This window comes from Phaethon aethereus, assembly GCF_964289735.1.
Source record: "Phaethon aethereus genome assembly, chromosome: 6".
In the NCBI taxonomy this organism is placed as follows: domain Eukaryota; kingdom Metazoa; phylum Chordata; class Aves; order Phaethontiformes; family Phaethontidae; genus Phaethon; species Phaethon aethereus.
In genome coordinates this window covers 38,332,777-38,357,419 of record NC_138580.1, presented here as the reverse complement: position 1 = coordinate 38,357,419, position 24,643 = coordinate 38,332,777, and the positions used below count along the sequence as shown (strand labels likewise).

Genomic DNA, 24,643 nt, shown 5'->3' with positions numbered 1-24,643 from the left:
AGGCTAGGTTTGCTTCTCTCCTCAACACAGCCCAAAGTGCGCTACTTTCAGCATCGATAGCTTCAGAAAAAGCACTGCTGGCTGGTACCCAGCTCCACCATCATATATCTAGCACTAGCTGGCAGCAGTATTACTTGGCCGAGCCTGCAGGTATTGGGGGATACGTAAGAGGTAGGTAACTACCTAATCTCAGGCAGACAGAGCATGGCTGGAGGAAAATGCTCCACTTTAGCTTACTCTAGCAAGTATCAGAGAAGTTGTCCAACTTTGAATCTTCCTGGCTCCAGGGTGTGCTGTGTAAATACTGCAACACGAGGAGAAAAAAGACAGACTCATACGTTCCTTAGCTGGTAAATGTTTAGAGGCAGGCACTGTATATGCTGCAGAATGCAGTGCCATTGGCTACTTGAAGCCATGCAGACAGCAGGTCATGCACCATGAAGACAGCAGACATGCACCGTGTGGCACAGTGGGTGTCTGCTCCGCGGACAGCATTTGCAGGCATTGCCAGAGCAGAGAAGGCTGGAATGAAAGGGTCGCTGAACTGGGAGGGGTAAAGCACTGCAACACTTTCACCTTGTTTTGAAAGGATTCCATTTTAATGCCCACAATCACGGCACAAAATGTTAGACAGCAACACACAGGAGTCTTTGGGGAGTTCTCCACTTTTGAAGCCAGACAGAAAACTGAGAGCGTGCCTTTATGATACAGGGACAGACACCTGCATTCAGAATGTTGAACTAGAATTTTAAAAAACCCAATAATAATACGAGCCTGAAGGACTGAGCAGAACTTGGAAGTAACTCCAGCACACATACATAGAGCCTTCCTCTCCCACCAAATCTACAGGCTGAAGATGATGATTCTTGGCCAGGATTAAAAACCAAGCAAAAAGTAGCTGCATCATGCCTGTCAGCTGTTGCAGGGGATTGTGGGGAATTCATGTTCATCTGTCTTTAAAGAGCTCCCATCACACTCACCACCATGGCAGGCATCCATGGTGTCATCAGGTGGATCAAGCAGTGGATCAAATGTTTAATTGTTACATACAGTTGTAAAATCCTCAATAATCAGCAATGGAAAGAGAAAGCTACGTGTCTTTCTATGGGAGTTTGGGGCCAGCATGAGAACAGCTAGGAGTATGGACCCAAGGAAGGCACTTCTAAGGAGAAGCAGGCTTGGTTATGAACAGAAGGAATAACCCCCATGTAGGATCACTTGTATCTCCTTTCATCTCCTCTGTTATGGTGGTGTCTGGATCTACCCATCTACTAAGTAACTAATATTTGATCCTATGTGGAAATGGGGAGAAGATGGTGGAGAGGCTGGGGAGAGGCCAGCTTTCCAATGAGCCATTAAAAGTATTGGCTAGGAAGTAGCTTGTGTGAGTTGGAAAAACAATCAGTGCAGATGCTATAAAATACATGGAAAGATGGTAAGTTGGATGGTCTGAGATCCCCTCTCTTTTGTGGTGCCAGAAGCAGTAAGATTGCAGGTTGGAGATAGTTCTTCTATGCAGTGTTTCCATTGTCAAACTGTCTGTAGTGGAAGAGACTCCTGGAGTCCAATTTCCCAGAGTATTTGACAGCTTCAGCAAAAAGCTTTGTCACCTGTCAATATAAAGCAGAGGAGGACTGAGCATTGCAAAGCCTTCTGCAGAAAGCTGAGTAATAGAGCAGGCTCCACACTTCTAGGCCATCAACCTGAAACTACCCGATGCAGGTCCAGTCCTTGAGTCCATCCAAATCAATACCAATTTCAAGGTGACTCTGCATGGGTGTTGGCTCCAGCCCTCTGGAGTCTGCCTGTTCAGCTGGAGAGATGTAGAGGTGCTGGGTTTCTTTGGCAAGACAGCTCTGTCCCATGAGACCTGTTTTTTCCCCCTACAGCCCAAGACTTTAAGAGAACGCAAGGTTGTTTTCCTCTCTCAAACTCAGAGATTGAAACTCTGCAATCAAAAGGGTTCATGAAATGCATCAAGCAGGGGCGGTAATAAATTACGGATGGGGACCCCTGTTCTGGTTGTCGGTGTGTGTTGTGCTAGTAGGCAAAGGCAAATTTCCCATTCCTGCTAATCGTGCTTGGCATTATACTGTCTATGAACTTGCAGCTTGGCATTCTCTCTGCTCTCTACTCACTCCAATCACAGCAGAAGATTTTGCACAGCTGGACACCAGTTCAAGTCACTGGGTTCCATGTCAGCACCTACTGAAATCAATGAGAATTTGGCTGCTGTGCTTCATGAGAGCCAGATGAAGCTCTTTTGTGACAGTGGAAGCCACTTGCAAAGGAAGTCAAGGCACTGCTGGCGGCAGGAGTCCCACTTAGCATTACCAAATATCTCTTCCCCTATCAGTACGTGAAAAGGGTTTGTCAGGAGCTACAAACACATAATGACTGGTAATTGGGGACGACAAGAAGACAGGCAGCAATTCCACTTGGATGGCACTTTGGAATTGGATTGCCCCAAGAATCAATCAAGAAAGCCCAGCTACATCCTGCTATAAGGTTTAAGGACCATACTGGAAAAACATCCCACTAAAAAATTGTTCCCATGCATAATTTAAACATGTTAGGGGCAGTCCTGTGCAAGAAGTTTGCTCTGAAGTGAAAACAATACAGCAACGACTTCAGCTGCAGTACAGGATTCAAGATTTTCTCCCCCCGCCTTGAGCAATGTTATTTTGTATAGTAGCAAAATGAAAATACATTCTAACAATTGTGCTGCCATGATTTTCAGGCACATTATTATTTGTCAGAGATAATGAGGGTCCAAACACACTGGAATCTAAGGTCACAAGTGCTTGAAAGCTCTGAAGGCTCTTATGACTAAGAGGAGAAAAAACAACATGGGAAGTACCTGGAAATTAGTGAGCAGAGCAATCCCGCTGTCAATAGCCATCCTCCGGATCACATAATTATCATGGACAAACTCAGTGTTGCTGTTAGGCAAGTTAATCACCAGATCTATTTTCCCATCCCTTACCAGCCTGAAGAGACAATGCACAAGACAGTATCACAGTGTGTCTTGCTTAATGAAAATCTATGATGAATAGCACAGGCATGCAAGTAAAAAACACTGAAAATTTTCATTTGAGTTTAGTCTTACATCCCAAGAAAGGAGTGTTGAGAGGTTAAAGGCACTAAGCTGCAACTCAGGAATCTGGGATTTATTTTTGTTCTATTCAGTGATGCAAAGCAATATTCAGTCTTCATACAGCTCAGCACAACTCTGTTAAAGGCATGACTGACTGTCATTAAAGGCTAAATATTCAGATCCCATGTACCCTTGTGTGAAAATGTAACATGGAGCAATACATCCAAGCCATATTAAATAGGACTGTTCAATGATATGTTCATTAAGTAAGCTGAAACCTCTCTGCTGTGGCAATTCCAGACAGAATCAAATAAAACAAAACTTCTGGATTGAATCCTGAAGTCCCATTAAATCACTGTCATTGATCTCAACAGGACCAGCAATTTGCCCTTTGCATTTGCTGTCCTGGATGTTAACACATATTTGACAAGGTGAGTATTGCTCTTACCTCCTGACCGGAGGGAGGCCTGGACTCTGGCTTTCCCGTGATGGCCATGCCACAGGATTTGCCGGGATACCGTTAGCATTGAGCCAGTCTGAGGTTGCTTCTGTGGCATAAAGCTGTTAAGGGGAAAAAAAGGTTTCTTATTGCGTGCTTCATTATACTGAAACTTTTCATTTAACTCATGTGGGTCTGACCCAGCACACAGAGCTGATTTTGGAGGTCATTTTGCATCACAAGGGTGTCTCTCTGTATAGAGACACACACAGAGAACAGCAGGACTTTCCCAGCCTTCTGTTATTTGTGATTTGCTGATGGATGATAGTTGATGAATGGTAGTAACACATCCAGAAGCAGAGGCTTAGGAAAACCTAAATCCTTCTGACTTGCAATAGGGCTTAAGTTCAATCACTTATAAATTTTTTTTGCCTAGCACTAAGTTTTGAAAGGCAGAACTGTAAATCCAGTAGTTACACTAATGCCACTGAGGAAAATAGTACTTAATACTAAAAAGCTCTCGCTAATCTTCTGTGGCTGTGTTGTTAGTTACCTTTCAGTAGGGATATGGATGCAAGATAACGCACAAGAATTACAAGAGGGGTGTAAACACCACAAATTTCATATATCCACAGCTTGTGAATACCACTGAACATGAAGCACTGTAAAGACTCCTCCATATAAAAGGCTTCCCCTTCCTCCCCTCCTGTTATACATGGCATCCTGCTGGCATTTTTTTTCTTGGAGAACTTAGAGGAGTTTACAATGTGACATCCTGACTGCAGGCTGAGAGCAGAGCCAGGGTTATTCTTGCCCTCGTGACTTAGTCCTGTTTGTTCAATTACACAATCATGAAAACTTTTAGTTGGGTGGTACCTGCTTATCACTCAGATTAAAAAAAATCGGCTAAAAAAATCCCTGTGGTACTTCGAAAATGTCCTTTCTTCTCCATGTCCAAATGAACTCCAATGTTCTCCATTCCTGTAGCAGGCTGAGTACATTTCAGATTTTGAAAATTCTCTAGCTTTAAATAATTGAAACCACCTACCTTAAAACCTTTCTCATGCAGTAGTTCTGCTATGCTGAGGAATCTGGGGCGGAAGGACTTCTGGAAAAGGAAGTTTATTAGATACAGCATCAAAACAAGGATTTAGAAACAGCATTTTGTTGGGCAACATGGAGGTCCTCCCAGCTGTGCTGAGAGGCAAACACACCTGTCTGTGCTGAGAGTGTGTATGTGTGTGTGTGTGCGTGCAGAAACGTCTGAATGTGCATGGCCAGTGCTATTCCAAGAAAACCATCTGGATCCTGAAGCCCAAAGTCTCTCCCAGCTAAGACATATTCTGTTACAGCACCAGGGTAAGTGTTCCCATACTAAGTTCTACAGCAACTACAGAAGATTTACTACTGCATATTAAATCTCTGTGCAATTGCCTTTTCAAATACACCAACTAGAATCTCCTCTGCTCTTAAATATTTTTCAATCGTTGCTCAAACATTTGGTCTTCTCTTCTGGTAGATGGCAAATATGGATAGACTTTGGGCTGCCTTTGGGTGCTCTGTTTGCAAATTCACATGACGAAGAGCCTGTGCATGTATGAGTGTGTTTCTAACTCCCATGGGCACATGGAAACGGAAAACAAAACCCCTCAAGAGACTGCGACACCCTATTCCCATGAGGACCTGAATTTCCAGATACTTAGGGCACCTTTGAAAGACACTCTCATAATGCAATACCCAGATCCAATATAGTTTGGAGGTAAAGATAAGATGACCTCCTGTAGACATCCGCACTTGAACAAGTCATTTTAGAGTGAAACAGGTGAGTAAAAATATGATTCCAGCATAACTTTCTTCAGAATATTGAAGGTACAGCAAGCAATGCAAAGATCAGATGCAACACATGCCCTTCTCACTGCAGGCCAAACTTTGCTTTTAACCTTAGCCTGGTCTGGCCATTTGCAAGTAAGATTATTGCAAGCTCCCTTGTCCCTGCTGGAGCTACTGATACCTTAACCTTTATGGGTGACAGAGCAATATTCTGAAGAGTGAACGATTTCCTATGAAGAAAAGGAGTCAACAGGTTTTCTCAAGCACTCTGGAAAGAACCTCATTCTGAAAGCCATCTCATTCTGTACACTAACTGGAAAATATAAATACACAATGTGACAGGGTTGGCAGCTTCCCTGTCAGAGAGAACGGTTCTGCCTTCTGGTCAGGGGGGTTGGCTTTCACAACAGTATTATAAACTTCTATCAAACATGTACTGAACACTTGTGACACATAGAACAGCCTCTCCATGAAAAGAAATTACAACTGCCAGCTTGCATTGGAGCAGCCTCAGATTTACAAGCTGGCTGAAAGAACCTGTGTAAGAAACCATTAGTTACTAAAGGTGAAAAGTACAAGCAGATTTATTTAGTGGAAGATATTTATTGTAGGAGAATTGTATTATTTTTCCTTTATCGGAAAAGTTGTATTTCTTATAACCTCTCATGTCTGCTAGCATGTCTTGCTATTTGTAAAGGGCTACATCCTCAGTTAATTCAATACAGCTATTCCAGTTCTCACTAAGATACAGCTCAAAATGAAGCCAGCTCATCTCCTGTGATAATCTTGAATCCTGTATTCAAATCCACTGTGGAGCATGCAAAACTTCTGGTATGTAAGGAATCAAGGCAGAAGGTTACCTTGAAACAACAGACTTGGGAGTGCTGGGATTTAAAAATAAAATACTCCATCAAAGCTTTCCGCATCTTGTGGTCACCAGCACAGATGTAAGACAGATGCGCTCCATCCCAGAGATATCACTGAATAGCCCAATCAGGAAAGAAAATGAAATGAGCTTTTCAACTCCTCTTGCATAAAATATAAATTATTTAATGGCAGACTCAGGGTTTCAGCATCACAGATTTCTCCGAATTGTGAAAAGAGGTCAGATTACCAGCTTGCATAAACTGTCAGAGATACATTTGTCCAACAAGAAAGCCATACTCCATTTACCCTGGGAGAGCATCAGGCCTTTAAAATCCTGGGGAAGCTCGACCGGTGCAATGTCAGAGTGCTCACAACTGAAGGACAAACCAGCGGGCTTGTGCTCCCGCTGGCTGCCCAACCTGCCTTGTGTTGTCCCGTGGATGTCAAGGAGTGCTTGCCTGTTTGACCTTGAGGATTACTTTGTTAGCAACATTTCTGCGTGGCCTCTAGTAGGATTACTGCTGGAACTGCAACCTGTAAGTACACACCAACATGAAAGCCCCTCAGCAAGGCTGGGTTCATTACCTGGGCGCATCGGGACCTGCTCAGACTGCAGATCACAGCACAGCCATTTGACTTGATTTGCAAAATGCCCCCAAGTGAAACATTTGCAAGGAAATAAAGATCTCCCTCTCTACTATTGTTAACTACATCTGACTTTCACCCTCAAGAAGGCAGCTTCCTCTCGCCTCAACATAATTAATAGCAATGACATAAAGGGACGGTATACAGAATACCCTAAATGTGTTGAGCCTAGACACTTTTGAGGGAAGCAGAGTTCACCATCTTTTAGCTTATTTCTCTCTTTGCAAGACCTAAAAGTCCAGTCTAAAAATCAGAGCAAGCAGCTAATCATGAAGCAACAAAGCCTCCAAAAGCTGGGTATGTTTTGAGTTCACCATCTGCTGCAGATGAAAGATAGCACCTTCCTCAGAGAGAACCACGTGGGCTGGTGCTCTTGGCAAGGATCAGTCCCAAGTGCACCAGAACAGCTTACAGAAACCATCCTGCAGTTGGAAAGCCAGGGGCCTCTGCCCAGGGAGGGACCTCCACCCCGTCACCTCCTCACAGCAATGACATTTAAACATTGTGATCGTGGAGAGGGGAGACCCGGTGTCTGTCCTTCTGAGCCTGTATTTCCCCTCTGAGCATACACTGACAACTTTGCCAGCTTGAGGTACATGACTTCATGTTTGTGATTAAAATAAAAATAAAATAAATGAGAACAATGCTGCTCGGGTTCACAGCCCGCCTGGTGCCTCAATCCTTGTGCCTCTTGTCTCTGCAGTGAAGGGCCTCCCTTTCCTCCTGAGCCTGTAATACTCAGAGAAGATCACTCAGTCTACACGTCAGGTCTAGGTCAGGATTTCAACCTTCCCTTCTTACAAGGTTTTATTTCCCCTCTCTGCCTGCAGACCTGGCGGATTTCAAAGCAGACCATTGAAAACTAGGTAGGTCATAAGCTCCAAGAGTGGAGAGGGAGCAACACATGGTTCTCAGCATTAACTTTACACTTTGTGTTTTGGAGTTTAATTATATAAGAAATATGCTCAGATGAAGAGAGACCTTTAAGGGACTGATCTGTCATTTTCAAGTTTCTTTTGCAAGAAAATGAACTGTAAACCACTCATTAAAAAGGAGATAATCTTGTTACTTTTAAAAGGTTTGGGGGGTTGAGCTTTTGGGATGTTTTATCTTTTTTTTTTTTTTTTTTCCTTTTTTTTCTTAAGACCTTTGTACAAAGAACATTTGGATCAGTTTAACAGGAATAGACAGAGAATCTACATAAATGCTTTCTATAGCTAAAATTATTCTTTGCTGCCTGTTCCCTTCTAGCTGCTATCAAGAAAATAGACTTAAATTTTAAAAACTGGACTCTCTCTCCTTTTTTCTTCTCCTAGCTTTTCTTTTCTCCCTTTTTAAATGCTGTTTTAAAATATGTATTGATTACATATACAGGTACCAACTGCCCAGAGTTTGATACTGACCTTTAAACTTTATCTAGGTAGCAAGCAAAGACTTTTTTGTGAATCTGAGGTAACTTAAGAGCAACAGTTTCAATCCATAGATGTGTGTATATATGTGTATATTTAAGGAGTAAGCGGTGATCTGTGTTAGCAGAAGTCATGTTCCTTTCTGGCCACTTTTCACACACTTCCTTCACATCCTCTGCTGGCACAGTCTTGCACATTTTTCACACCCCAGTTTTCTGACAGGAATTGATGTATTCTATTTTTTTGTTTTATTGGCGTTATGCAATCATGTAGGGCATAAGCTCATTACAAGCACAACAGGGAAATGGCAGGAGGCAATCAGTTGTCTTTATGGGGCCCAAGAATGTGCTAGTTGCAGTGGAAATGTCTGATTTTTTCTGAGGAACATACACACACCTCAAAGTTTACAAGTGTATTTGACTTCATCTTCAGCAGCTGGTAACTACCCTGTGATAAAGTACCAACACTTTTTGCTTTTCTGCCTAGCTACCTTTTCATTCTAAAATGCATATCCTCCTTACTGATACAGAACTGTGAATGGAGCAAGGCAGTTCTAAGGCAGGCCCATTGGGAACTCCCTCACGTAAATGCTGTTTGCAGAAGCCATTGCACTGGAGGATATTCCCATAAGGACACCGTTTAAACTTTCTGTCACATACAGCACCTTTGACAGATGCTGACAGCAAGAGATGAAACCCTAAAGTTCAAGCTCTAGTCTAGTATGGAATCACTGGACCTGCAGAGTATGTATCTGAGATGCCATCCCTAAGACAAAAGAGCTCTGGCAAGATAAGGAAACCAGAAACATTACTACACAAAGGTAGCATTGGTTCTTCCTTTCTGAGCTACTTACCCCTAGCTGATAGGAGCTAGATGGTAAGAAGCAATATTGGCCACGCACCACCGTCAAAGAGGAAAACGAACAATGGCAGCCATGCCACCAGGCAGCCAGGAAAGCAGATTGCAGTGTGAAGACTGTTGTCCTTTAATCCCTCACTCTGGTGCGCTCCAGTATATTCCCATTGTGACTCCAATGAGGAGAGGAACGTGACAGTGCTATACCTGGTGGAGGTCTCATTGCCTGACAGTGTCACACCAATAACTAGCCCCACAATACCCTGCTTAACAAGATCTCATTTTCCACACTGTTGGATGACACTACAGCTCTGCCTGGAATGAAATCTATGCATCTATGGGGAAAGCTTAGCAGGTCCAGCTTTGTGGTATGGAAATTGTCTCACTGTTTTGGGCGGTGGAGGGGAACTGGTTTCAAAAGGGCAAGAGACAATGTACAGGTGAAGGGAGTTTATACGTCAGAATTCGAAAGTAGCATCCCCAAGGCTCCCACCTGGGAGGGAGCAAGGAGCGGACTCCGAGTTCGAGGTGGGACGTTTCTCTGAACTCATCATCTATGGACTTTGTTCCCTGCAGGAAGGTGGTTTCTAACTCTCTGATCCCAGGCCTCTGCTTGCAACAATCCCAGGGGTTTGCCCCCAGAAAACTTCTGCAGCTCTCAGTAGAGCCTATCAGGAGCCAGAGGGAAAAAACCAGGCCAGACTCAGGGAACACAGTAAAGATCTCTCCATGGTGTTTGATCCTCACTGTCTTATTGCACTTCAAGATGGATTGCAGAGAAACACATTGAAGCCATAAAGACACATGAATGGCATGTGACACATGAACAAGGCAACAGTTACTGAGTTCCTGTGTGTCAGTCCTTTCTCAGCTTTGATTTTTAGGACTCACCTGGATTCCAATCAAAATCCCTTCCTTAGGAAATGTAAACCCTGTGGCAAGCATAGCCTTCTGGAACGCAGAGTACACATCCTCCCCGAAGCATGCAACCTGGGAAAAGGCACAGAGAAGGTGGTGTGAGGGGAAAAAACCCAAAACAACCCACAGACATCGTTTTAAAAAGAAACAGGAATGAAATATTTAAATAGGCTCTTCTGATTTCTTCACGCAGAATCAGACTGCATTTGCATGGAGTCTGCAGGCAGGGGGGGAATAAATCAGCAAATCATTGCAGACAAATCTCATAATTTTAATGAAGCAATAACGAAGAAATAAGCAACGCTTTAGTTTCAAACAGCACACCAAGGAGTAACAACAATTGATTCTGCCGAGTTACGGGAATGCTGTACACAGCCTCTGCTCCAGTGTTTGTGAGCGCACTGCAAATTGTTTAACACTATATAATGCTTAAAAACCAGTGAGTGTTCTGCGTGCAGGCATGTTTCTCTGCGTGTACGCTGTAAACTGGGGTAAGACAGACCTTGTGCTGTCATGTATTTCTGGCATTTCTTGTGAAGATAAACCATGGTGTATAAAGATGCTTTTCCATTAGAAGTCCACAGATGTACGAAATTCAAGTAAAATGTTAGTATGTACTTAGGAAAACAAAAAAGCAATCATGCCAATTCATAGTAATCTATTTTATGGAAACAAAAACTTGATAAAGAAGTCAATAAAAATCACGTAGCAGTTCTCCATCATTCAGGACTGCCTGTGGAGCTCAGTTGCTTACAAACTGTCATGCGATAATGATCTTCTGAAAGAACTAAACCGTGTTCCTTACCAAAATTTGGAATTCTGATGACAAAAAGAGGAATGCATGAGCTTTTGTGAAAGTTAAAAAAGGAAAAAAAACAACAAAACCCCCTGACTTTTTCTGGACAACTCCACACTTGTTGAGAAACAGTCATAAGCAAAAAGTGTCAGATTTTTCTCTTTGAAATAACAAATTTGCACACATATACAGATGGGATAAAGGGGCTGATTGAGAATTGCTCTCCCATTTTCCTCTTATGGTCCTTCCCATCACAGAGTGAGTCCTCACATTCCTGGTCTCACTGTTACCATGGTGAGCAGAAGCTAGTATTTCATGTAAGAAGAAGAACAAATAATGATTTGCCAGATCTTCTGAAGTAAAAAAAGAACAACTAACGAAACAAAAATCCCACAAAGGGAGGGATAAAAAAATCATGACAACTAGTATCTCAGCTTTTCTCTAAAAACTCATCCTTGAGTGTTCAGTTTGTTCTACAGTATATCGGGCTGAGGGGTTACGTACGTCCTGGACTTTCTAGGGTGGTGGACAGCCCCCTACTCTGTAGGTTTAGAGCAGGACTTTCCAGCCTGCTGGGAGAGGTTTGTCATTATGGCATGATCAAAACGCCACAATACTCAAAGGGACCCCCAGCACTGTGTCTTCTGCTGGTCTGCAAACTACAACTTCCAGCAAAATACATCTCTACCAGACAGATGTGACAAACGCAAGCCCAAATCAAGCCGCGTGTGTGAAAAACGTCTTTGAGGAATAATTGAGCATTTTACCTGAAGCAAGTTATTATCCTTACTTCACTTATAAGAAAGACCTTCATAACTGTCACATTTTATGGTATTTGTGAATATGTATCTTTCCAACTCATAAAAGTTAATAATCCCTCCCTTATGACCAAGGTAATCTCTAACTGCATATAAAGCTCAGAAAAATAATTCTTGCCCTTAGTTACATTTTTATTCCTTTTGGGGGGGGGGGGGAGAGAGGGACAACCTGACGTCAATTTTGTTCTGAAAATAAGGAAGTCACAGAATTCACTTGGCTTTTTTGCTGGGCATTAACTACACTGAAAGGAAATCTTCCACCATACTGTTTCCCACACATTATAAAGAGCAAAATAAAGTCATTCTGGAGAGATGTAGGAGACCCAAGGCTGTTCTTACCGTGTATCTGGGTATAGTGCTTTTTCATACTAAAACGATAATTCTTTCCTAATGAAAACAGCTCATGTGGACATAACCAAGCACATATCAAATGGAGCAGCCTAGGCTTTGCCACCTGCCTAGCTATGGTAGAGCAGAGTTCAGCCTAAACTAATTGCTTCACTATTTAATCACTTCCCAAGGGGGCTTTCTAGCCCAGAATAAGTATCTTGCTACCGCAACTCTTTTCTAGAAGTAAGAGAGCAAGCAAGTTTAAAGGTAGCTTGGGTATAGCTACAGAAGCTATTGACAGCTCAGCAATAACTCATAAACCTCTTTGTTCTAGATGAGTTAATATCTTTCCAAATGATGTAGACAGAAACCTGTACCCCTTGAGGGTTGAGGGCTCCCGCCAGTGCTGAGCCTACGCAGGAAGAGGAACAGCTTTGTGCCTTTACAGTGTGCCATGCATACACCAGAGAGACATTTCAGAATCACCTCACAGCCCTCCTATAAAAAGGGTGGGCAAAGTAGCCCAGGCTCCCCCTCATCCTACCAGCAGTCAATACTGCAGCCATCACACTTTATTCACTCTCTCTCACCTTTTGCACCTTGGGAAATGCCTTCATGGTTACCAGGCAACAACAAAAATATCACCATACATATTTGTTGCCTTGAAGTAACTAGCACATTCCAAGACCAAATGCTCATGACCTGGAGTCTCGATATTGCTATTCTGGCATGTCGATGGGGGACTCTGAAAGCTGTAAACACTTGTCTGTCTAGAAGCAGGTGATTCATAAAACAGACTGATGCACCGAGAACCTCCCAGAACCAGACAGCTCTCAGATAAACTCATTTCAGGCTGTCACACCAACCAGGTCCAACTCAGGGAGCTGACATGCAGGTAAAGAGGGACATCCAGTGGCTGAATAAACTGGGTTTTCCAAGACAATGTGTTTTTACAGATAAGAAAGATGTTTTCAATTTTCTGAAGAGGCTACAGATGCCATCATGATTCAGGCAGTAAGAAGATCACTTTCAAAGATTCATGATGTTTAAAGGTGAGCTGGTTAAAATAAAATAAAAAAAAAAGCAGCAAATCTAAAAGATACCTCCCCCGTAGAGGCCATTTCACATCGGAGAACAGGGTCAGCATCTCTCAGCCGGGACCAGGAAAACATTGGGGCCTGGTGAAAGAAAGAGGGGGGGGGAAGGAGAAAGAGAATGAAAATGTAATGGATCATTTAAAAATAAAGAAAAAAATCCAGCTACACTTGGAAGTGACAGAAAGAGACAGACAGGAATTAATCCCCAAAAAGCACTGGTCAAGGCTGATAAGCAAAGGAGTACTTGGCAAATGAGTTCCTCCAGTGTCTTGCTGATGGACTGGAACAAATAAACATGTATTTCACCAATAAATCATCATTCTAACTCTTGCAATCCTGCTCATATTCTGATGGCAGATTTCTAATCTGTGGTAGCCCACTATCACTATCATTTTTAGGACACATTTTAAAAGAGAAAGGCTGTGAAGTATCTAATTCATGAAACAAGGAGAGACTATCTGAAGCCAGTTGGTTTTTCTGAGAAAACTGTTCTCCAACAGACATTTTTCATTCACAGGAATCAAACCATTCCGCAAGAACACACTCTTTTGGTGTAAACCAGATGAAACTTCATAAATTATTTTCAGATTTTCCCTCTCCCTGTCCCACCCAAATACACACCTCTGATTTTTTTTTTTGCATGAAAATATTATAATTCCCAATCATCATCATTATCTGAGGACTTGGGACACTGCGGTCTCCAAGTTCTCTTGTCTAATTTGTCCTTAAAGGAAAAAAAAGAAAAAAAAAAAAAAGCGGGAGGTGGGGGGGAGGCGGAGGGAAAGAAACTCTGTTAAAGAGTGAATGACCACATGCGGCAAACACGGATCAAATCAAGAATTTTCTGCTAAGGAACAATTTTCTATAGAGCTTCTCTCCATCCTAAACTACTAGTGGCATTTGCATAAAGACAGCATCCTTGATGCTTAAAAAAGAATCTGTTTTTAAATCCAAAGACGTAATTCTGTTCTTTGAAGTCTCTGAAGGTAACACTGTGGACAGGACAGCTGCTGTTTCATGACACCTAACGATGACCAACTGAAATGTGACAGCAGAAATTCATTGCAAAAGGTGTCTCAATAAATGTCATGTGTCTTCATGACTTTTAGATCAGTTTTGCTTCTCCTATAAGTAAAGAGAAAGTTTTTGCAGTGGCCAACTCTACATTCTCAAGCTCAGATATGGCAGTCAAGGTAGATTATTTTTAATGCACATACTGTCTTGAAAGTTCCACCAACTCCCTAACTTTTGTCTGCCATGAACATGAAAATGCACCAGCAGGAGCAGACTCTGACACTGCAAATAAAATCTTTTTAAAACTTAGTCTGTCATGCTCTACCCAGGATTTAACCTTGGTCAGGCTATGATACTTGTGTCACTCTGCAGGCAAATATGGCAAGACAATATTTCAGTCACTAAAGCTAAAACGGTAGGACTCTGAATCCACAAAAGAGCGTCTATGTTGAGAAAGAAGAGTTTCATATTCTCATTTTAGAGCATTTAAGAACTGCTGGAGAAAAAAAATCCCATTTCCATGCAAATATTCCTAGCAATAAAAACATAAGAGGACAGAAAATATGATGCATGAATAATGAAAACCAGGTTTAATTGGAATATTTTTCAAAGTTTAGCATTTCCAAAGGTATTAGCAGGTTTTTATATTTGACAAATCTGCACAGAACACAAGCAGTATAAAAGGCTTTGTAGTGAAGTTTTCAAGAATATAGTTGGGTTTTCCACTCTGTAGGCAACATTCCCAGGAGAGACAAAACTCTTGACAGTTTAGCTAACAACAATGCAGGAGCCCCAGGTCTAAATAATAGAAATTTATAAAAATAAGAGTCAAAAAAAAGTCTAGGATTAGAATTTCCGATAATGTCTGTCTCTGACATCAAAATAAAATATAAAGCTACTTCTGGACTGCCTGGCTTGCCAGTAATCTGAGCTGGCTTGGGCCACAGATGTGGCTTGCATTCTAATATGTCTGAACTTTTTATTATTAGAAAGATATTAGGTGTTTTCCATTGCCTCAATTTTCACTTGATATGGAAGCTATTAAAGCTTGAAAGTTTCTGTATAAATAATTCTCATTATCCATTGTATTTTCTGCACTGCTGTTTTTATCATTAGGTTTTTTATCATCAGGAACTTCAATTAATTTTTTACTTCCACTAAGCATTCACAAATATCTACAATACACTTTGGTACCTTGGGTGCTGTATAAGCTTCGTAATTATGAAAAAGAAAATCTTGGCCTCACTGAAATGAAAGGATCCAAGACTTTCACCCCCATTTTAACTGGTGGTGCATATAAAGGGGATTCCATGCATTCAACAGCCCATGTCCCAAATCGTGAAGATAGAATCTGGGGAGCACTCAAAACACAAATTCGTACATGTCCACACATATATTAGAAAGTACTATGAAATAGCTTTCAGTGTTCAATTCTGCAAGTGCGTATTTATTATGTAGTCCATAAATATGCTTCAGAGTAAGTCAGAAGTAAGAAATAAAGGGAGACTGATTTTATTAATAATCACTGGATAATTTTCCTTTGATTTTTCTCTAAAATTCCCAACATACATTATCTTAACGGAAACTGCAAAAGGTCAATTTGGCCTTTGGCCAGTGAGTAAGTTGTTGTCTCTGGGCAGTAAAGTACTAACTGCCTATTAATGTGCCAGGTGCTGGCTCTGCTGTGGTATTTTTTTGGTGTTCTTTGGAAACCTTACCTTAATCCCAACATATTTGGAGGGAATAACGGGATGCTCCAGTGTGGGGAGGGATAACTCATTAACCTCTTTTCCAGTCATCACTTTTGTGGCCACATCAATGAAGTCCACACCCAAAGTCTTCGATACAAAAGGGAAGGAGCGTGAAGCCCGCAAGTTGCACTCTATCACCTGTGGATTAAAAAGGAGAAATACCAGCGTCAGGCACTGTGCAGTGAAGAAATAGATTGATTCATGTTTCTGGAAATCAGTCCTTACTCCTCTTGGCAGAGATGCTCTTCAGACTGCCAGAAATAAGACACACAGTAACTGTGTTCAATATTACAAACAGCGATGAGGGATGGGTAGTGGCCAGCCTGAGATACAAGGAATCCAGTGTTCTTCAACTGAGTTTCATCTCTATTGTTTGCAAATCAGAACTGAGGGTAATCCAGAGTTTGTATCAGAAAACATGTTGTTCTATACCCTAAGTTAATGTGCAAGAGGCATGGAAACTTGTGCACAGGCATTAAGTACAAACTTTAGAAGCCCACCTTGTTCTTCTTCCATGGTAATGGCACTTTGTGAATGACTGGGCTATCCATATCAGCTTTCCTCATCTACATGCACAAGTCATGCAGTGACCCAAGCAAGAAACAAAGAAGTTCTCCATCTGATGAGAATTGCACCACAGAGATCAACAGCACAAAAGAATTGCTGTGAGAATGAAGGGGGAGTGAAGGGGGACAAGAATATGTAAGTTAGGACAGAATGGAAAAGAGGGGTTATCCAGAGAAAAGGCAAGCACAGCTGAGGGAAAGCAAAGAAGGAAAAATTCCATTCTGCCCCGCTGTGGAGTTTCTGAATAACTATGTGTGAAACAGAAGAAAGGTGAAGAAAGTACATTTTTCTCAACTAATGGCCCAAACAAGATCTTTCACCAACAATGCATCTCCTCTATACCATGTCAGGTTTTCTTTCTATCCACCATTTCCTCAGTCATACTCTGCTCACATTCCTCTGACCTTCTTCCATTAGCAACAGAAAGCCAGCAGTTACCCATACAGGGTCAGACATCTGCTGTACTTCTGTTACTGATAGCTACTAGAACCATGCTATCTTAGATAACCATCTTAAAGGCTTATATTAACGACTTGAACAATTAAATTGTCTTGCTTTCTTTCCAAGGACTTGGAAGGCTTATTTTAATGATCAAAATAGCTGAAGGTGAGAGAGGATATTGGAGATCAAAAAGCGATGATATTTGGTTCACAGGATGAGATGCAGGTCCCAGTGCTGTCCATCATATTCAAAACTGATAGTTTTGGGAAGGACAACAGCCCACAGAGAAACAAAGCTATTGCTGACGGACAATGCGACCAGACTCATCACTTCACCCTCAATGCGAAGACAGGGGAGGACGCTCCCTCCCACATAGACAGGGAGAGCTGCACGACTAGGGGTGGCACAGGCGAGCCACACACCATCAGACAAGGCAGGTTAGAAACTCACAGCTGTTACTGCCAGAGTTTCCATGACAGGGACCGCAGGAACCAGGCGCCTAACTCTCCAGAGCAGAGCCTGACTTCCTCCAACAATCACAAGAGCTCTTACCAGCACATCTTTGCCTCGCACCAAAAACTGAATGTTGAATGGACCAGAGATGGCAAAGGCATTTGCAATTTTTTTCGTGGCAGCTTTTACCTACAAAAATAAATAAAGTCAAAATGTATATATATTATAAATAAGTCCCACAAAATAGACAGCATCATAGCAATAAATCTCCTCACATGTGGATTCCTTTAAGCGTCACATCTCTCTGCCCTAGCATATTTTTTGTCTATATTGCCATTTTGGCAATAGCATTACCTTTCAGAAGCAAACATGTTTAATTTGCCTGGTAATCTAAAGCCCAAAGCTCCATTTCAGGGCAGAATTAAAAACACAGCTTTGTGTCTGTGTGTGAGAAAGCAAGGGGAAGAGGGAGAAAGAGAGAGAATAAAAGCCTACCCTGTCTGTAGCAATTCCTACACTGCGCACTGGAGCCTTTATACCTTTCTTGGTGAAATAACGAATAATGATGTTTTGCCATTTGAGATTATCTACCTGATTTTACAAGTGTCCCAAGAGTCTTTCACCAACATGCCTGTCCCATCACAAATCAGTGGGACGTGCGTCAGCAGAAATAAAAGTTGGGAGAAAACACCATGGTCTTATTTTCTAGGTTTGTCAAGAAACCATGTGCCGTTCCAGTATAAGCATTTGAATAACTTTGCTCCAGGAGATGACTATTTTCGGAAACAAGGCCTTGGACATTCTTGCAGAGTTGGAGCACAGACCGTTGCATTACAGCTCTTATTAGTTTCCAAGCAAATCCTTTCCAGGACGATATCATGGGGCATGGTAAATTTCATTTAGAAAATGCATTTGGACAACTAACTGTATCACTATGTTTAGTCTTGAAAGGGGAAAAAGTCAAGTTTAGGTGAGGTTCATTCATTCTTGATATCCTTTCCAGAAAAGGCAGGCAGCTAGAAAGTCTTACAGCTGATCTAATCTAAGGATTGTGGGAGGAGAGGAAGTGGAAAGTGAACCACAGCATATATATGGATTAGACTCCTCTACTGCTATGGTTGCTGGTCCTAAGCCAATGAAACAAAAAAATCCAATGGGTCTGAAAGTGTGTACCTCTGCTGCTTAAATTAATGGGAAGCAGTTCAGATGATCCTATGTGTAGTATAGCCAATGATAGGGGGTACAATAACATTCCACATTTGCACACATCACACTGGCCTTTAAAAAACACTGGTGATTTGATTTCTCCATTGGTGATTGAGTTCTCCCAAGCAAAGGGGGAAAGCAAATTCAAACTCTTCTTTTCTTTTTGTCTTCAGTGCTAGTGCAACACCTACCTTCTCCAAGGCTCCCTGGCTAATAGTCTGTGTGGGTAACATGAGGGTGGCATCTCCAGAGTGAACACCTGCATCCTCCACGTGCTCTGAAATGGCATGTGAGATAACCTGCATATAGTAACAAGAGAGCAGTTAGTCACTTCACCTTCTGTCATCAACTGTCCCCCCACCTCTATGCCTTCTGCATGTCCAGCCCGGCACAATCTCCTGAACAGAGATGTATCCAAAAGAGGATAGGGGGGAAAAAAGGGAATCACCCAAGATGTTGGGGAGAGTAGGCCTGAAGCAGACACAAAGCATATGAACAAGGGGACTATGTTAGTGGTTTTCATACTGTGATTAAGCAAACTGCAGACATTATAAAACCCACGACAGTCTGGAGGTCCTAAGGCTTCTTTCCTCTCTCTAACACACATTGACTCAGAAGGTAAAAACTAATTAGGCTTTAGTCCAGCTCTCTAAGTTCTCCCACCACAAACACAAAAAAGTTGTCATTCCCCAATAGAAAGAAGTATGGGCTAACATAATTTGTATATTATTTTTCCCCCCCACTCTTTTGTGGTGTTTTAATCATGCAGAAAAGAAAGCAGAGAAAATTCAGGCCTAAGGATTTGAACTGAATGAATTGCATGAAGGCGCACTACCTTGATACCAAAAAAGTGATCTTGTCTGATGGTTAAAAATGAAGATTGAAAACACAATACTTCTGTTAAATGGGAAGTTTGTGATTTTTTTTTTTTGTGAGAACTGTCTTTGATGACTAATGAAATGCAAGGTGAAGTTGTAATAATAAAGCAACTGTGGTAATATCGTAACACATGCTGATACAATCCTGATGAAAGTAATTTGTGAAGCCAGTGATTTGCGAATCCAATAAAAATTATATTCTAAAGGATTCATTCACACAGTTAAACAGTGCTTAAAAAAAATAACTGTTTACATGTATACAATAAGGTAGGTTGAGCTTTTCAAGCATGATGTTTTTTAATCTAAGATTAGTTAATCTTTTCTTGTTTCTCTACTCTTCTCAGCACGAATCCATGGCTGTATAGTAACACATTCAAACTACACATTTTTGCAAATCTCCAATCCTGAAAAATAAGTTTAATATTAAAGAAAAGCAAAGTTCTTACTCTTCCTGCCTTTGCTACAGCATCCATTTCCACCTCACGGGCATCTTCAATAAATTTAGTGAGTACCACAGGGTGATCCTGTCATCAAGACAAGACAAAAGAAGAAAGTTTTTATTTGAGAGTATTTTGGGACCATGCAAGCACTTAACTATTCATCACTGGAAAAGCTTTGGAAGCAGAATCTATTAATATTTTTATTTCCACAGATAAGTAAACTTCGCAAAGAAATAATGGGGGGAAACTTAGCATGATTTCCCCAAAGCCAGTGATGCTTTAGCTTGGGTCCTCCATAATGTCACCATGACAGGGAAATCTGGGTAAAAACCACAAAAAGCTGTTAGGCGAGACCATCGTAGATAGAAGATAGTGGCACACGTGCATGGATTCAGCGACCTCTGACCCTGTCTCCCAAAGATGTTCTTTACCTCCAAGATCCTGAATTCTTCCTTCCTCTGAGTCTCCCAGTCACCTCACTGGGCTTACTGCTTCACTGAGTAATTGATTCTTGGCATACTTGATGACTTTGTGTAGTGGCTGTTTGCTATTTTTAAGTCATGTATCTTAGGCAACAGATCCATTCCTTTCTCATGTCTCTGCCTGGTTTCCCAAGTCTCCCAGGGAGAAGTTGCCACTAATTATAGCTGGCCAGGAGCAACCTGTCCTTGACTCTCAATACATTCCCTGGCATACATTGTTTTCCTTCCTCTTCTTCCCGCTTATCTCTGGGATGCTAGCACACACTTCCCATGCTTCTCTAATGCTTTTTTCTTCCAGCCACCTGCTCCAACAGACAGTTAAAAATCTAATCCACATTCTTCCAGGCCAGCTTTATGTCTCAACATTTTACCTGTCCCATCCACTATTAACTGCCTGTTATTTATTAGAGAATAAAATGGAATAAATGACAGTCTGTGCATGCTCAAAAGGCTCTTTTTGAAAAAATATAAAGCAACTCCAGAAGTTAGAAGACACAATTCCTTACATTTATCAGTGCAAGGGTAAATTCACAGGCAAGGACAATGCCACAGGCTACACTGTTTCATAAATTTAGTGGCTTGTGTCCTGCAACTTTCTGTCTTGCTGCAGTTTTTCACTAAATTTTATATGTGCATACAACCTTGTTTATTCCAATCTGTCTCAACTAGCACAAGAAGTTTTGAACATTATTGATAACATAAATGCCATAATGACATAAGACCATAATAGCAAAGTAACTAAAACAACAGAACAACACTGGTCAGGCACTTTATCTGGAGATGCTCTGTTGGATGGAGCAGAACTAGGCAAGGCTTTGTAACCAGGAAAATGAAACCTGTCGCACAGAGATGCTCCTGTTCAGTTGTATACTCACAATTAATACTGCTAGCTTCTGTGGAACCACTCACAGGTCATAAAGGCTTGATGAGATGAGAAAAACCCTCCTAAATTTAGAAGCAGAATACAGTACTTTTGTTCTGGGTTGCTTTTTGCTAGTTCAGCTTCCACTATACTATGGCTTTTGTCAGTAGAAAAATACTGGATGAAGAAAGAACTCTTCCCTTAGCAGACTGACTACACTAGCACAAATTTAGCAGGTAAATCTTAGTGCAAGTCTCTTCAGGATCAGGGCCAGAGCATCGAAAGACTCACGGTGTGCAACTGGTCATGTCTGCAGCAAGCATCAGTGCCTTATTTGTGTAACAGAACTGGACATCACAAGGATCCCATGGGAACATGCACTCTTTTCCCCAGAAATACATCACATATTACCAAGATTCTACAACTTCAACTCGCAGCAGTGCCTCCTGTACCAGGGATGAGACGTCTCAGCAATGAAGAGGAACATTGCCCAGTGCAATTCAATCAAGCTGTGACAAGCTAAGCTGACCAAGGGTCACTTTCTTGGGCTTCAGCCTCCATCTGCCATCATAAAGCCATCCAGTGGCATGAGAAAGTAACCTGTCCCACCGAACATGGCTTAGGGCTGCTGCCTGGTCTGCTTCCGTGAGAGCATGGGGAAACACAAGGCAGGATACTTCACCTTAAGTACAGAAAGAAGCTAAGTGTTTTGTGAGGCTGAACATTGCTGGGAATCTGGTTTCTGCCACAGGTTGACCCTGTAATGTTCTGAAAATTAGTTATTAATTCCTTCTGATGGAAGAAACAGTGGTACTCTCCAGCTTTCAAAAAATGCCTTTAAAGCTGTTCAAAGATGGTAATAAGTGGTCTGCTTGCCTCCATACTAACCTATCCTTCAGGATATTATTACTTTGCAAAGTATCTCCATTTCATTCCATCTTTTCCTGGTGAAATGCTAAACTTCCATCATTTGCCTCATACACTTAAAAACTACATGGTTTTTTTTCTTGTTCAAGCTTTAACCACCTAAGAAATCCCGCGAGTAAGCAGTAATGTGTGTTTACCCACATAAACCATAGCCAATTGTGTTTTCAGAGAGATCCTCTTTGACCTATTTTTAACTCCAAGATTCCTGTGAAGTAGTATTTATGGTGTTACAGTACTGTTCTGAAGAGTGATCATTCAAAAAAAGGGGGAAAACCCTCAGAAGAAAACAGAATAAAAGGCGAGGACAAATCAGAGACTGTTGAAAGGTCAGACTTCGAATTCTGTATGTTCTTCATTCAATCTCAATTGTTTAACTTTCTCCTCCTCCCATATTCTCATCACTCCAAACATCTCTTGTACAATAACACTGATAGAAGGTATAGAAGAAATTTAGGCTTTGAGCCGTTTACTATGTTCTGAAGCATTCATGTCTTTGGGAAATCGCTCAGATTTTTCTTTTCTAAATCTCCATGTGCTAGACCAAATTTTTCCCTTTGCTAGAAAAAAGACACTTTAAAAAAATCCCCAAACTAACTTTTGAAAAACATTTAAAATGGAAACGAGAACTTTCATCTTCTGCATTACATACTCGGCAGATCAATAATCCCACTGGCTTAACAGTAAGCAGGCACCAGTCCTGCTTTTGTATCAGTGGAAAATGGAACTCAGTGCATGATTTGGAGTTAAATGTCACAGCAAAATCTTCCTAATGTTCCTGCATTTAAAAGGGGGGGAGGGGGGGCGCGGGGAAGAAGGTCATTGGTGAAGCAGAAGAGGTCAGGATGAAGTTGTAAGTTGTTCAAAGAAGCCAGGCAAAACAGTTCAGAAACTGAGTGAAAGATGCTATCAGTTGTCATAACCTGCTACTAGCAAGTTTGGATGGGGTAGGAAGGGTCCCAGACTGTTACCCTACAGCTGTTTATATAATTAACTGGTCAGAAATGGATGCCTGGGTACAGCAGCTAACTGCTGTCCTCACTCCATGTGGGCATCCCAGTGGTATCAGTAAGGATGCTTGCGCAGGCTCCCATGGTCTGCCTGCTGGGGAACAAACCGAGGGGACAAACTCTAATTTCACTGACTCCTTCACAAACAAGGAAGGGAAAGAGTGAGGAGGCACAATACAGAAACAAAGAGATGGAAAACACAGTAGAGGTGAAACAAATACAGCAAAGAAAAAGCAGTAGCAGGGAAAAGACTGGTACCTGAGAGACTCTGGTGGCTTCTGCTAAGAACTTCTTCATTTCCTCTTCAGTGAATACTACATTCATTGCAGACCCACTGTGAGAATGGCAAAGAAAAGAAAACAGGTCAGCTTCCCTTGTGACTTCGAGGGAGATATCAGTGTTAGACACCACAGCACAAGGTTGCCAACTACCTTTATAGGACAGACTAGGCAAGCAAGCTTCTGACTCAAGCCACTTGCTGCACTCTTGGCTGAAAGAAAGGCAGAGCTGGTACCTAATGAACCTCCATTATACTTTCTAGAGAAGACAGGTGACCTCCAGAAGCACAACAAGGAATCAACTAAAGAACTGTGGTCATGTAGCCTTAGCAGCGATACCAAATTTCCTTTCTTAGCAGCGATTCCAAATTTCCTTTCTGACTCAAGCCTTTAAAGCTGAGCTGGGGGAGAGGACTAGTCAGCTAGATAACCCCACCAAGGACCTAAACTTTCACCATATGTGCAGGTTATCTGTGAGCGCTGGATAAAACAGGTGCTTTGCTCACATTCACAACAACACCCAGTTGCTCATGGGTGACAGATGATGTGAGCAACGCACAGGCCACTGGTGATGGTGCGGCAGTGCAAACGCAGCTGAAAAGGGGCTGTTCTTTGCTGGTCGTTTTGCTGTGCCCCTCCCGTAACTCCTTAGACCTTAAAGGAGGGGCACAGCAGGCACAGACACTGTATCTGAAAGCTACTTTGAAATGTAGCTGTCAGTAATACCAGAGAGGGGGATCTGGGAGAACATGGGTTGAGAGTCAGTGATTCAGGTCCCTTTTTAAAGGCAAGAATGTTTTAAAAAAGATGTTACATTGGTAACTTCCACCATTGACACTCAGTTTCCCCTTTGCTTTGGTGGGAAGCCTGCAGAGGCTGTGGGGAAAAGTGGAGGAAGGATCTATCCCACAAAACCAGTCACTTTAGCCTAAGATAAATAGACACAAGTACCTAGGTGATTATACTTGCCTCATGTAAGACTACCTCTTCAGCTGATGTAAATCAATAGAGTTCAATTAAATCCATGGACCTATATCAGTTGCACCACTGAGGATGTGAGCTGGTGCACACAGTACGTAACTAGCGGGGAAATGCATTTAGCTTTCCAAGGCAACTGGCAAATATTAAAGGCCGTATCTATTCAAAGGATGAAGAAGTCTAGCTGTGGACCTGCTGCTGTTCTGCAAATAGAGGCCAGTGTGCTGTGCTAGGGCTTTTCACTTTCTATTTCCTCAA

At 41.9% G+C, this 24,643-nt stretch overlaps 1 protein-coding gene across 1 annotated transcript in view; it reads right to left on the bottom strand.

The window, feature by feature from the left end:
- Window positions 1-1,511: 1,511 nt before the first annotated feature.
- CPS1 (carbamoyl-phosphate synthase 1) overlaps window positions 1,512-24,643 on the bottom strand; it is a gene marked incomplete at both ends in the record, with an annotated part of 94,945 nt that continues 71,813 nt past the window's right edge. The window contains 11 exons of the mRNA XM_082001397.1: window positions 1,512-1,610; window positions 2,861-2,990; window positions 3,546-3,658; window positions 4,585-4,644; window positions 10,034-10,132; window positions 13,108-13,182; window positions 15,834-16,004; window positions 17,427-17,516; window positions 18,725-18,832; window positions 19,858-19,935; window positions 23,388-23,463. Coding sequence (XP_081857523.1) covers window positions 1,512-1,610; window positions 2,861-2,990; window positions 3,546-3,658; window positions 4,585-4,644; window positions 10,034-10,132; window positions 13,108-13,182; window positions 15,834-16,004; window positions 17,427-17,516; window positions 18,725-18,832; window positions 19,858-19,935; window positions 23,388-23,463 — 1,099 coding nt within the window. The remainder of the gene's footprint in view (window positions 1,611-2,860; window positions 2,991-3,545; window positions 3,659-4,584; window positions 4,645-10,033; window positions 10,133-13,107; window positions 13,183-15,833; window positions 16,005-17,426; window positions 17,517-18,724; window positions 18,833-19,857; window positions 19,936-23,387; window positions 23,464-24,643) is intronic.